The 14,196-nt window shown below is 40.9% G+C and overlaps 1 protein-coding gene across 1 annotated transcript; it reads left to right on the top strand.

Moving 5' to 3' along the window:
- Positions 1 to 344: 344 nt before the first annotated feature.
- Positions 345 to 11,347, top strand: LOC128517007 (GTPase IMAP family member 8-like). Its single transcript, XM_053490738.1, has 4 exons — positions 345 to 357; positions 934 to 1,695; positions 2,091 to 2,204; positions 10,530 to 11,347. The coding sequence occupies exons 1-4, from the start codon at positions 345 to 347 to the stop codon at positions 11,201 to 11,203; spliced, it is 1,563 nt and encodes a 520-aa protein (XP_053346713.1). The 3' UTR covers positions 11,204 to 11,347.
- Positions 11,348 to 14,196: the final 2,849 nt, after the last annotated feature.

Raw genomic sequence — 14,196 nt, 5'->3', positions numbered from 1 at the left:
ACCTCTCTAATGACACTTATTTTTGCTTTTCACGCGCTCATGTGTGTTATAATAAACACATGCGTGAAATGACGAGTTTCACACACACAGAAAAAAATAAATAAAAGATGCTTAACGCGCACACATGATCAGTGTTATAGTAAACAGTACATGCGTGTATGGATGTTAACTATACGAGTGATGCACTTGTACTAAGACCGAGCAGGGAAGACGATTACCCACAATTCCATAGTGCGAGAGAGAGAAAAAGCATTGGTGTTTAAAGCATTCTCAGTTTAAAGCATCGGTGTTTGAACTGAGAAATTTTACAATTTTATGCACAAAATTACCTCACTTCAAATTTGATGCCTGCTACAGGTCTCAAAAAAGTTGGTAAGGGGGCAACAAAGGGCTAAAAAAGCAAGAGATTTTAAAAAGATTTAATCGGGAGAACATCTATAATTTATAAAGTTGTATTAATAAGATTAATTAATACTGTTCTAGATTCAATTAAATTTTATTATTAAATAAAAGGCAATGATGAATTTTTCCTAATACCTTAGAGGGAGCCTGTTTTTTTTTTTTTTTTTAGAATGACTAAATAATTTAATAATTAAGAGGCAAATTTGGTCCAAATTTTAATATATCCTCTGATTCAGCATAAAATTGTAAGGAGTTCTTTACTTTTATCATGCATTAAACAACTGCACTTGATTTTTGGATTTACCTAAATTATAAATACCAATTTTAAATAATAATTTGATTTTATCTAAGTATTCAAGACACATTATTCATACTTGCTGATAAAAGCACACAAAGTAAAAGATTTTATTATCTCATTAGATTTTGACAGACGGCAGAGGGTAAAGGTTCATGAGAAAGGGCATTGTGATGCCTTGTGCTCAGTGCATACGAGATAAATTCAGAAGTAATGGTGTACTTGTCCTTTAACAGTGCAGGAGCAGGGGAGTAGTATCGAACTGAGGATCGTGCTGGTGGGAAAGACTAGAGTGGGGAAAAGTGCCACCGGAAACACTATCCTGCAAAAAGAAGCATTCAAATCTGAGTTGTCTAGCTCATCTGTGACCTCAGACTGTGACAAAGCCGAAGCAAATATAAATGGAAGAAATGTTGCAGTAATTGACACTCCGGGCCTTTTTGACACCAGATTTTCAAATGAAGAAATTATAGAAAGGATTAAGAAATGCATGTCCTTGTGTGCCCCGGGCCCTTATGTTATTCTAGTGGTTCTCCAACTGGGAAGATTCACAAAAGAAGAAAAAGAAACTGTGGAAATAATCAAAGAGATTTTTGGAGAAGGTTCTGCACATTATATTATGGTGCTCTTCACACATGGACGTGGGCTGGAGAAAAGCAAGAAGAATATTCATGACTTTGTTCATGAAAGTCCTGAGCTGGAGAAATTTACTCAAACCACCAGTGGACAATATCATGTGTTCAGCAATGAGGACACAGATTCAAAACAGGTCGACATCCTGCTCGAACAGATTGATCAGCTGATTATCAAAAAGGGTGGAAAGCACTACACTAATAAAATACTGCAAGAGGCTGAAGAAGCAATTAAAGAGGAACAGTTAAGACTTCAAAACGAAACACATATGGATGAAAAGCAGGCCAGAGAGAAAGCAGAAAGAAGTAATAACTTCCTTAAAACTGGTGCTGGTATTGCAACGGCTATGAGTGTAACAGCTCTTGGTGGAGTTCTTGTTGCAGCACTCTTTGAGCGTTGCGTAATACAGTAGTTATAAGCATTGACTAAAACTGAAATGAAGCTGATTTGATGAGGTTTGTTGACATTAACATATAATGCTGTCTAGTCATGTAAAGCTTTGAGGTTTTTGCCTTTTGGGGCACTTCCTTTCTGAGGAACATTCTCATCTTTCCCATGCTACAGATGAGATGTTTTTTCTTTGCTATATTTACAAATCAGTAAAAAAAAAAAAAAATACATAAAACTTTGCACATAATAAACTACCTATTCCTATATTAAACACATTTTCTGCATTATGTAAATTATTTATAAAACTTGTTATATGTGTAAGCTGTTACAAAAGGAGTTATTAGAGCTATTGAAAGCACTTTTTTTCCAGGAGCAAAAGAACCTCTGAGGCTGGTGGTGCTCGGGCTTCAGGGTGTGGGGAAAAGTGCAACAGGTAACACCATCCTGGGCAATGAAGAGTTTCAATCAGACATCAGCTCCAGTGCTCTTGTAACCTGTCACTCCAGTTAGACTTTATTCTGCGTTGTGTGAATCAGACACGGGACACCGATGGCGGTTCACTGGAAGCATTTAATCTGACACCTGACACATAAAGGAACAAACAGCCTTCGAGTGAGAATAGCCCTTGTTCTCTCTTCCATACAGTTCCATCAGGAAAAAGGGAAGAATTACAGCATAAATAATTGAACATATGTAAGTAAACTTAAAAATTAAATATTAAGAAACATACCTGACACATAAAGGAACAAACAGCCTTCGAGTGAGAATAGCCCTTGTTCTCTATAAAATAAATGTGATGTACATCATGTGCTTGATTTCCACATGTTTAAGCCAAAATTGGTAATATAACCCCAAAAAAATGTAAAATGCCATAAAATAATCATGCAAATATATTTTATAACATTATACACACAAATTGGAGTAAAGATATAGAAATAAAAAGAATAATAAAAATAAAGATTTAATTGGATTACAGGGAGTCAGAAACAACATACCAGTTCCATCAGGAAAAGAGAAGAGGAGGGGACAAAACAGGAAATTGTATTGGCTTTAGATGACATCACAGGATTTAAAGGGGAAAGGGCCTACCTCGAACAGGCATCTACATCAGGTATATGAAATGAACAATTTTGTGTAAATTCTAACAATTTAACAGGTTAATTTCTATACCTGTTACACTCACCCCCCCAGAATTTATACAAAATTCACAGAGTATATAAACACATAAAAAGCAACACACAAACAGAAAAACAGGTCAAAAGGATCATTTGGTCCACATTCCAGAAAAAAAACAGACCATCAGCATAGAAAGCTCCCCAACAAAGGGGTGCAAATATGAATGAAGTTGGCCAAACTTCAACACATGTTGCAGACACATACAAAGTGCCCATTACACTTAGAAATATCCAGACCTGATGTAAAGACAGAATTTATAAAGATATATGAAATCAAATAACTCATACAGTCATACAGTGCATGTAAAAAAAAGTATACAATGTAATACAATGCACAGCTCTAAATATCAATAACTGGAGATCTAGGCTCACTACCTAGGAAGGACTCAAGTTGAACCATTGACTTAATTAGTCTACGGACAGGCCTAATTACTCTACCAAGCCTGGTGGTGTACCGATTTCTGGAATCACTGGTAACCACAGGGTCACATGAACAGTTAGAGACAGGTATAACCGGTAAAGGGGCGTCTGCACCGGCATCATGATCGACAACTGACAAATCATCATGTGCCTCAGAAAGAGTTTGAGAAGAATGGGATGAAACCCAAGAAGCAACAGGATCATCATCACAGACAGCCCTATGAGAAATGACGGACAGAGAATCTGCATGTGACGAATCATCTGTAACTGATACTGCAGATTCAGCTAGATCACGTGCAGATTGAGAAGGTGCGGAACAGTGATCAATATCACCACTTTCACGGTCAGAAAAGTCAGACCCATCTGTGGGCAAAGGGAGAAAGTTAACTGGCAACAATAGATTCCGATGCACTACTCTCTCGTGACCAGAGTTGCTGCGGATCTTATAAATGTGCAAAGATGGGTTAGAGGAAACAATGGAATACATGGTGGGCTCCCATTTATCGGCGAGCTTCCGTTTACCCCTACAGCCTTTGTTGGCAATGAGAACTTGATCACCAACTAACAACTAACAAAGGTAGACCCTTAACCTTCTTGTTGTATTGGTCAGACTGATGCTTTTGTTCTGCAGTAGAGTTCATTTGAGCCAGCCCCATAGCAGACTGCAGGTCTCTGACAAGAGATTGGACATAGTCATTATAATTACAGATGGACTCATCACGAAGAACACTCTGAAACATCAGGTCAATAGGCAATCTCGGAACCCTACCAAACATTAGATAAAACGGGGCAAACCCAGTTGTTTCATGGGCAGTGCAGTTATACACGAAAGTCATAGTCTGCACTAACTGTGGCCACTTTTGTTAAGATCTATGAGGAAGCGATCTTAGCATGTTACCCAATGTTCTGTTAAACCTTTCAGTTCCACCGTTCCCCATTGGATGGTATGGAGAAGTTCGCGATTTGTCAACACCGGTAAGAAGCAGCAGCTCCGCTATAAGCTCGCTCTCAAAACTAGCACCCTGGTCTGAATGGATACGTTTTGGGAAGCCATAAACGCAGAAGAAGCCATTCCAAAGTTTCTTTGCAACGGTCTTAGCAGATTGGTTTTGGCAAGGAAAAGCGTGTGCTAGCTTGGTGGAGTGATCTGTGATTACAAGAACGTCAACAGATTTATTGTGCCTATTTTCAGCAGCCCAGAAATCAATACAAACAAGCTCCAAGGGTGCAGTGGTTTTAATGCTCTCCAAAGGTGCTCTTGCTGCCGGTTCTGGAGTTTTACTCAGGACACAACGAGTACATCTCCTGACGTAATCACGCACATCCTGTTCCATTCCGGACCAATAGAACCTCTGGCGGGCTAAAGATAGTGTACGTGGTTGCCCTTGGTGACCAGCCAAATCATGAACACCAGAAAGAGCTCGCTGTTTTAGGGAATCAGGCAAGACAAACTGAAATTTCTTGTGTCTTGTAAGAGGATCTTTGATGGCTCTGTACAGGATACCATTAAGCAAAAAGAGTTTGTCCCACTGCCTCAACAATCTCAAAACATGCAAACCCTCATTTACACGCTCACGTCTGGAAGGTCTGCACTTCCTACTGACATAAAAAGTCACCCTTGAAATGACTGGATCTTTGTGTTGATGACTTTGCAGTTCAGACAATGAAAAGGTATGGATGACATCTTGGCAGTCGGGAACAAAAGAGCTCATGTGATCAGCCAGAGATGTTGCTCTGGAGACAGCACCTAAATCCCAATCACCACAAGATGACAAAATGGACGACACATCCTCAGCAGTCATGGAAAAATCTGTTTCGCAGCGTTGTTCGAGTTCAGCGTCAAGTGTTTGTGGCTGGCATGTCAGATGGAACGTCTTCTGCACAGAATCATCATCCATACTGTTTACCTGCTCCAACAATGCAGAATAAGGCTCAGACAAGAGACGCTGGCTTACTGGTTTGGTGAACGGGTCGCGACTGAGTGCATCCGCCACAACATTTGATCTTCCAGGAACGTACTTTATCTTAAAATTGTACGGAGCAAGTTTTAAAACCCAACGCTGCTCACATGCGTCTAATTTAGGTTTTGTCATGATATATGTGAGCGGGTTGTTATCAGTCCACACAGTGAACTCATGGCCTTTAAGCCAGTGGCTGAACTTGTCACATATGGACCATTTGAGAGCCAAGAACTCCAGTCTGTGTGCAGGGTAATTGGCTTGGCTGTGGCTCAAGGACTTGCTGGCAAAGGCTATTGGACATGCCTTATCCCCACCAGGAGGAACTTGAGAAAGCACCGTACCTAGGCCGTCCAATGACGCGTCAGTACAAAGAATAAAGGGACGCTCAAAGTCAGGGTGAGCAAGTACTACGCTCTCCAAAACGGCTCTTTTCAACCCCTCAAAGGCGACGTCACAGTCGGGGGTCCAGTCTTGGGGAGACAACTCACGGAAAGTTCCAGCTCGCTTTCGACTAAACGACCCTTTTACCAACCGTTTTTGGCCAGCTGTCAGATTAAACAGTGGCTTTGCGATTCGTGAACATCCAGGGATAAAGCTTTGGTAGTAAAGGGCCATGACCAGAAATGATCTTATTTTCTTTGAAGAAGGCGTAGAGCCATCCTCTTTCATCAGGTCTTTCTTCTGAAAAGCAGAAATGACCGCTACCTTGTCTTCATCTACGGACACACCAGAACCGCTGATCACATGACCAAGAAATTTGATAGACTGCCTGAGAAAGTGACACTTTTTCTGAGCCAATTTCAAATTACTCGTCCGCAACCGTGAAAACACCACTTCCAAACGTGTTAAGGCCTCCTGTTCAGAACGGGCGAAAATCAGTAAGTCATCAAGATAACAAAGAAGGCTGGAAAAGTTGAGATCACCAAATATGCTAAGCATCATGCGCATAAAGGATGCTGGACTATTACACAGGCCTTGTGGAAGACGATTATATTCATATAGGCCCATGGGTGTTGTGAATGCTGTGTAATGCCGATCAGCCACATGGAGAGGAATGTTGTAAAATCCAGATGTTAAATCCATAGAGCTGAACAGAAGATTGCCGCCAAGAGCAGCTAGGCAATCTGCCTGATGAGGCAAAGGATGAGCATCCTTGACAGTTTTTGCATTAAGCCAGCGAAAATCAGTACAAACCCTCAGAGAGCCATCTTTCTTCCAGGCCATTACCAAGGGAGACGCGTACTCACTGATGGACTGACTAATGATTCCCTTCTCCTCCATGTCAGAAAGAACCTCTCTTAACTTGAGATAGTGGGCAGGGGGAATTCTGCGATAGGGCAGACGGAAAGGACGCTCATCGCACAGATGGATCCTGTGGACAAAGTCCTTCACCTCTCCACAGTCAAGCCTGTCTCTCGAGAAAATGTCACAATAGGACACAATAAGACTCGCTAACTCCTCCTTACATGACTGTGAGACCTCACACCCATTAATGTCAATATCCCCCAAACCATACTCATGCAGTAATTGCGTTGGGTCTACAGATGGAAAAGGCTTGGTGAAAGCTGAATCAGGGACATTGAGAGGTCTGCACAGACCTTGTGTGACAGTAACATCCTCCACCGCCAAGCAAGGGGACACGTCAGCCAGCTTTGTATTACGACGAAGAGTTATTGGAGACTGGGTGGGATTAAGTATTTTCACTGGCACCCACCGATCGCCCCACAAAGGAGATACCACACGCCCAACAAGAACATGACGGGGCGCTGAACGTGATGTAGTGGGCTCAACAATGACCGTGCTACCAGGGGAAATATGAGCATTCCCAGGCAATTTTTCCCAGACAAGGTGCTCACACCTGGGAAGTAAAGTGACTGCTTGACGAAGCTTAACTGAGCCAAGTTTTTCAGGTCGAGTTGACCCAGACCAACGAGAAGTACAGCTCAATAGCTCAAGAAACTCTTCACACTCAGCGTTGCCGCTTTGGCTGGAAATTAGCTCCCAGTATTTCTTCTCCTCCTTCATCTTCCGAAGCACATGTTTGATGACATTACTGCCAATAATAAACTCATCCTTCTGCCCAGGTACTACCAAAGTAGGCACAATAAACTTAGACCCGTATACCTCAATTTCCAGATCATACGTGCATTTAGGATGAACAGTAAGACCACCACAGCCAACTAGGACCATGTCACTGGGAATCACAGAGGGTTCTGGGAGAACGCCATCAGCACGTAACTTAGATTCACCATCTGTACTCAGGGTGCAAGCCATACTGCCAGAATCAAGCAAACCATTAAGTACGGACCGGCCCCCGACAGTCAAAGGAGCATAAAACAGATCACTAGCTCCATTCATTTTCTGAGATCCCACATACAACACTGTTTTGTCAGGTGGCAACAATTTACAACTATTCACAAAAACTTCTTTTGGGTCGAACGCATCTTTAAGGGGAAGTTCGTCACCGCCCACGCTAACCCCCTCCACGCATGGGCTGTTTAGTTTAACTGCGTAAGAAGAGGAAGTGGGTTAGAGTCTGCTGCCCTTGTACAGTTACTCTTAAAGTGTCCAGGTTTGAAACAGTTACGACACAGCCTATGACGCATACAGTGAGTATACGTTGTATGCTCCTTTGACTGACATACTTTACACGCTGGACTAACGTCGGGCTTAAAACCTGAGGCCCTGCTAGGACACGCCGAGTTGGACGTTGACAATGAGGCAGTACATAGCGCTAAAACTTTACCCATCATATCAACCAGCTGTTGCGTATCGGTATTTGAGACAAAAGGGGCGGCGTTGGGGTTTAACAGAACATTAGAACTTGGTGACTGACCTGACGGGAGTTCAGGTTGTTTCGGAAGACTGCATACTGAATCATCACAAACCGTCACTGTATTCTGATGGCAAGCGGACACAGATGGGTAACGTGGGGTTCTAATAGAAGCTCTTTTCGTGTCCCTATGGTGACAATCCAGCCGCTCTTGAACCTCGGCCGCACTCCACTGTTCAGCAGGTTTGAACTGAAAAGACAACGCAAGCCCAGGATCTGGACAGTGAGAGACAAACATCATGACAGCTTCAGCTGCTGGGTCTTCAACGCATTTGTTCCGCCCACGCAAACACTCGTCAGCCACATCAATTGCCTTATTTAGCCTTATCCAATAATCCATTGGACCCTCATCTACCTTGGGAAGTGTGTTATAAAAGTCAGCCATAGGCATGTTAGAATATGTTGACTCGCTGAAATTACGCTTTAAAATATCAAACACTCTGCTAGGGGGCACTGCAGCAGTTGGTCCAGAAAAGCTGCGCAGAGATACTTTGACTACATCCCTTGCTTTTCCTGCTAACCTAGCTAAAATGAACTCACAGACCTCAGCATCGTCAGTGCATTTCCTACTGTTCAAATAAGTGCGCATCATGTCTTCCCATTCATGCACGGTAAATGAATCACTCTTATCACCTCTGAAGAATGGTGGAGGCGTAACATCATGTTGCACAATAACTTTCAGCTTGGAACCATCAACACATCCACTAGAGTGCTGCACATTTGACATGGACTGCATGAGGGCTGGCTGTTGTGTTAAATTGAGACTGGTTGAAATGCTTTCACCAATTTTCTGTGCCAAATCAGAGATAATACCGCCTAAAGACTCAGTGATAACGCGATCAGTATTTGGACACGTAAAAGGAGTGGAACAAGCAGCTGGGCCCACTGAGGCACCAATACCTGAATCAGATGCATGTGTATGGTCAGTTTCAGCATTAAAGAAGAATCTACCCCTACCAACACATCGAGGTGAAATTTCAGATAAGTTCTCAGTATGATTAACTATATTCCCTCTACCCCTACCTACTGAGAACACAGCACTGGGCTGTCGCAGAGGGCTAACGTTATCCTGACTAATAGTGTCCTCAAACATGACTTAAGTAAAGTAGAGATCACAAAAAGAAACGTAATAACTATCTCAAAGGCGAGAAGAAAAAGAATTAAAAAATGAAATCACAACCTTACATAGATGAGCGTATATGCACTTGCAGAAACAACCATGTACTAGCACTTTTACAAAGTAATCAGAAGTTCAGTATAACGCTGTACAGGGTAGGAAAAAGAGAAGAGAAAAAAAAAAGTTCCACACGCGACAATCACTAAAACAGCAGCGTGAGTACAGTACAAAACTTTTTTTTTTTTTTTTTTTTATTAATAATGAGCGTGCAGCAGCGCGAAAACTCAGTCACGTTAAATGTGCTGCTAACAGTTCAATGCCTTTCGAAGACAAACAAGATGCCGAATAATCTTTGATAAAAGCCTAAACAGTTTTTCACCATACCTCACCAAGTGCAAGTGTTTGGGTGAAACCATCCAACGGTGAGCAACGGACAAGATGAAATCGGGAGACGAGACCAAAACGCGAGGCGGCTTCTCCAATCGGCGGAACACTCCTCCGGCGTCCCTGAAGCAACGCGCAGCGCATGCGCAGTTTATCCGAAGCAGCACTCCCGGTGAGCGGCGAGCAGCCAATCACGTAAAATCCAAAAGGGTCACGGCACCACGTGTAACCGGTCACTCCAGTTAGACTTTATTCTGCGTTGTGTGAATCAGACACGGGACACAGATGGCGGTTCACTGGAAGCATTTAATCTGACACATAAAGGAACAAACAGCCTTCGAGTGAGAATAGCCCTTGTTCTCTCTTCCATACAGTTCCATCAGGAAAAGGGCAGAATTACAGCATAAATAATTGAACATATGTAAATAAACTTAAAAATTAAATATTAAGAAACATACCTGACACATAAAGGAACAAACAGCCTTCGAGTGAGAATAGCCCTTGTTCTCTATAAAATAAATGTGATGTACATCATGTGCTTGATTTCCACATGTTTAAGCCAAAATTGGTAATATAACCCAAAAAAAATGAAAAATGCCATAAAATAATCATGCAAATATATTTTATAACATTATACACACAAATTGGAGTAAAGATATAGAAATAAAAAGAATAATAAAAATAAAGATTTAATTGGATTACGGGGAGTCAGAAACAACATACCTCTTCCATACAGTTCCATCAGGAAAAGGGAAGAGGAGGGGACAAAACAGGAAATTGTATTGGCTTTAGATGACATCACAGGATTTAAAGGGGAAAGGGCCTACCTCGAACAGGCATCTACATCAGGTATATGAAATGAACAATTTTGTGTAAATTCTAACAATTTAACAGGTTAATTTCTATACCTGTTACACTCTTACACTGCAGACTGAAAGCAGGGAAGGTCTGGTATGTGATAGAAATGTGATGGTGGTGGACACTCCAGGCCTCTTCAACAGCACACTCTCAGACACAGAGGTGAAACAGGAGATAAGGAAAGCTCTGACCTTCTGCCATCCAGGACCCAATGCCTTTCTTATTGTTATCCAGCTGGGACGCTTTACAGAGCAAGAGGGAAGTGTGATGGACAGGCTGACCGAAATTTTGGACTCAAAGTTTAATCAGTACTCCATGGTGCTGTTTACTTATGGAGACAAACTGAAGAACAAAACAATAGATCAGTTTGTGACAGAAGACAAAAACCTGCTGAAACTCGTCAGCAAATGTGAGGGACGGTACCATGTGTTCAATAATGCTGATGCAGAAAATAAAGATCAGGTTAGCAAGCTCTTAGAGAAAATAGACCGCATGATCACAGGAAGAAAAAAACAGCCATTTTATGTAAAGGGTGGGAAAAAATGCCAGTATCCATGGATATACATTGCTGTGCCGGTTTTAACATTATTAGCAATTACAATGTTATATACAAAGAAGCAAGTACCAGCAGATGAGATGACTGAGAATGGGAGTGTATTTAACTGGAAAACTCTCATTCCCATAGCTATAGTGTTTGGGACAGGCTGGTGTATCCTGAGGAAATTACAGAAATAACTCTTGCAATGAAATTATTGTAAAAGTCTAAATGTTAATGAAATTAAAATTAACTTTGATTAAATATAAATATAAAAAATAACAGATTTTTAAAAATGATTATTCAAAACCTCTTCTTATACACTATAATCTCACTAATTTAGAATGACATGCCTTAAAATTTTTATGTAGTGTGATTGTTTTTTATTTAGATTGTTTGTTTATTCTTTCTCTAGAAAATATTTTATATTATTTGACACTTTCTGTACTTATGTTTATGGTTATATTTCTTATATTTAAGTGCATAAAGTATAAAAGAAATTAGAATGTACTGGTAAAATTGCTACAATAAAATGCAAGCTTAAATAAAATGTGTTATTGCATTTGTTTAACATGTACCTGTAACATCTGTGCCACCTCAGTCCAGGGGAAAAAGATTCCCCAGTATCTGTATTATCACCAAAGCAAGTTCACCCGTGTCTACCCCTGTATGTCTGTTTATATACCAGCCGAGCCCGTAGCCCTTTGTCTGTTCACTGTTGTGCACCAGAGTGTGTGTTGAATGTTTGTACTTTTTGACTCTGTTTCCCTCCCCCAGGAGTAAAAGGTGTCTGCAGGACAGGGCAGGTGGCAGAGAGTTAAGCCAAGGGCGACGATCAGATCATTGCAAGGACTAAAGGACAGTGAGTCGTCCCAGTCAGAGTGCAACTGGGTTTGTTGATAATACATTACCTGTGTGTTTACTGCCTGCCTGCAGACCCAGCTGGGGGAGTCTCTAACCCTAAAAGGGTAGCACCATAGCAGGCGTTTTCTTTGTTTTCGTTTTGTTGTGTTTATAATTTATCAATAAATCCTCCTTGTTTATCCCTGCATCTGCGTTTGCCGTCTCTACACCATGATAGACATGACTGTACCCACAACTTGTTTGCACTACATCAGTGTGAGCAAATTAAGATACAGTGGAACTATGGATTGTGAGTGTAATTCATTCTGGAAGTGTGCTTGTATATCAAAGCACTCGTAAATCAAAGCGAATTTAACCCTATAAGAAACAATGAAAACTCTGATTATTCTTTCCACAACCCAAAAATAATTCAAGAATAAAAAAAAAGTAAAGAATAAAATTAATAGCCTTGCATTTTACCCTTTGAAACACGCAGAGCCGACAGTTCTCTTATGTGAGCCTTTATTGACAACAGAAAGGCTAAAATAGTTATAATTCAATTCAATTCAATTCAATTTTATTTATATAGCGCTTTTAACAATGGTCATTGTCTCAAAGCAGCTTCACAAAAAAAAAAAAGATAATAATGAAATGAATGATGAATGAATGAATAATAATGGAATGAATGATGAATGAATGATGAATGAAAATGAATGAAATGTCTCTGATGAGCAAGCCAAGGGTGACGGCGACAGTGGCAAGGAAAAACTCCCTGAGATGGCAATAGGAAGAAACCTTGAGAGGAACCAGACTCAACAGGGAACCCATCCTCATCTGGGTGATAACAGATAGAAATAACATCATGTGTGTTGTGCAGGTGAAAGTTCAATATAACAGAAGTTGTGTAGATTCAGTTCAGCAGTAGGTGCAGAGGGCAGATGGGGTCTGGATCACTGGAAGCACAGGAGCGGGATGGTAGCTCCAGCCATCATAAAGCAGAATCTAGCTGGAGCAGGTCCTTCTCAAGATGCCTTAGAAACCTCGCAGGGTTGGCCTTTGTCTACTAAAGCTGGCACAATCTCCAGATGCCTCGGGATGGGTAGAAAAATACAGAAAAGATGGAGAGAATTAGCGTAGTTGCCATTCAGGATAGGTGTACTGGAGTATGATGTTATGGGATGAGTTACGCGTATGCCAGATTAAAGAGATGCGTCTTGAGTCTACTTTTGAATTGGGAAACCGTGTCTGCTCCCCGAACAGTGTCTGGAAGGCTATTCCAAAGCTTTGGAGCCAAATATGAAAATGCCCTGCCCCCTTTTGTGGATTTTAAAATTCTGGGAATTACCAGAAGTCCGGAGTTTTGTGATCTTAAGGGACGTGGTGGATTATAGCGTATCAAAAGACTGGTTAGGTATGTGGGAGCTAAACCATTTAAAGCCTTGTATGTAAGTAGTACTATTTTGTAATTAATTCTAAATCGAACAGGTAGCCAGTGCAGGGATGATAATATTGGGGTTATATGATCATATTTTCTGGATCTAGTGAGAACCCTGGCGGCTGCATTTTGGACTAACTGTAGCTTGTTTATTGAGGATGCAGGACAACCACCTAGTAATGCATTACAATAGTCCAGTCTGGAGGTCATGAATGCATGAACTAGCTTTTCTGCATCAGATACGGATAAGATGCTCCTAAGTTTGGCAATATTTCTAAGATGGAAAAAGGCTGTTTTTGTGATATTGGAAATATGATTTTCAAAAGACAAGTTACTGTCTAATATCACGCCCAGGTCTTTTACTGTATAACAAAAATTACTGACACACATGCTCTCAGCTTTCTGCATTCAGCTTGTTTACTGCTCTTTTTAAACATGCAAATCGTTACCATTACTTACTACTGCCATCTAGTGTATAGGTGGGTTTATTGTTCACCTATCCATGTTGGCAGTTTAAAAGAGCAGAGAACAAGAAGCTGAATCGCTGCAAATCACTCCGAGACAGAATGAGGTCATTGTCTATACAAACATGTAATTCCTTACTAAACTAGAGCTTGTGTTGATTTCACTTGTACGTCCTATTCAAATTTCTGAGTAACTTCTTACAGGATATGCTTGTTTTAAGACATCTTCAATATATGTAGCTAAGCCCTGCCGCTATCACACTCTAAGGAAGCCTGAAACTACTTTTGATTAATTACCTGAAAACAAATTACTGTAGACCCACTTTAATCACACTGCAATCAACAACCAAACAGAAAAAACTAGATACACAATAAGAAACAACCAAGTTCAAAATAAGTACACATTGCACCTGGCTTTAAGTAATGATGCCAGAGATAAGTATAAGTCAGC

Source organism: Clarias gariepinus, unplaced genomic scaffold, assembly GCF_024256425.1.
Source record: "Clarias gariepinus isolate MV-2021 ecotype Netherlands unplaced genomic scaffold, CGAR_prim_01v2 scaffold_31, whole genome shotgun sequence".
In the NCBI taxonomy this organism is placed as follows: Eukaryota; Metazoa; Chordata; class Actinopteri; order Siluriformes; family Clariidae; genus Clarias; species Clarias gariepinus.
The sequence above is the reverse complement of the archived record's forward strand: the minus strand, read 5'-3'. Positions and strand labels throughout refer to the sequence as shown.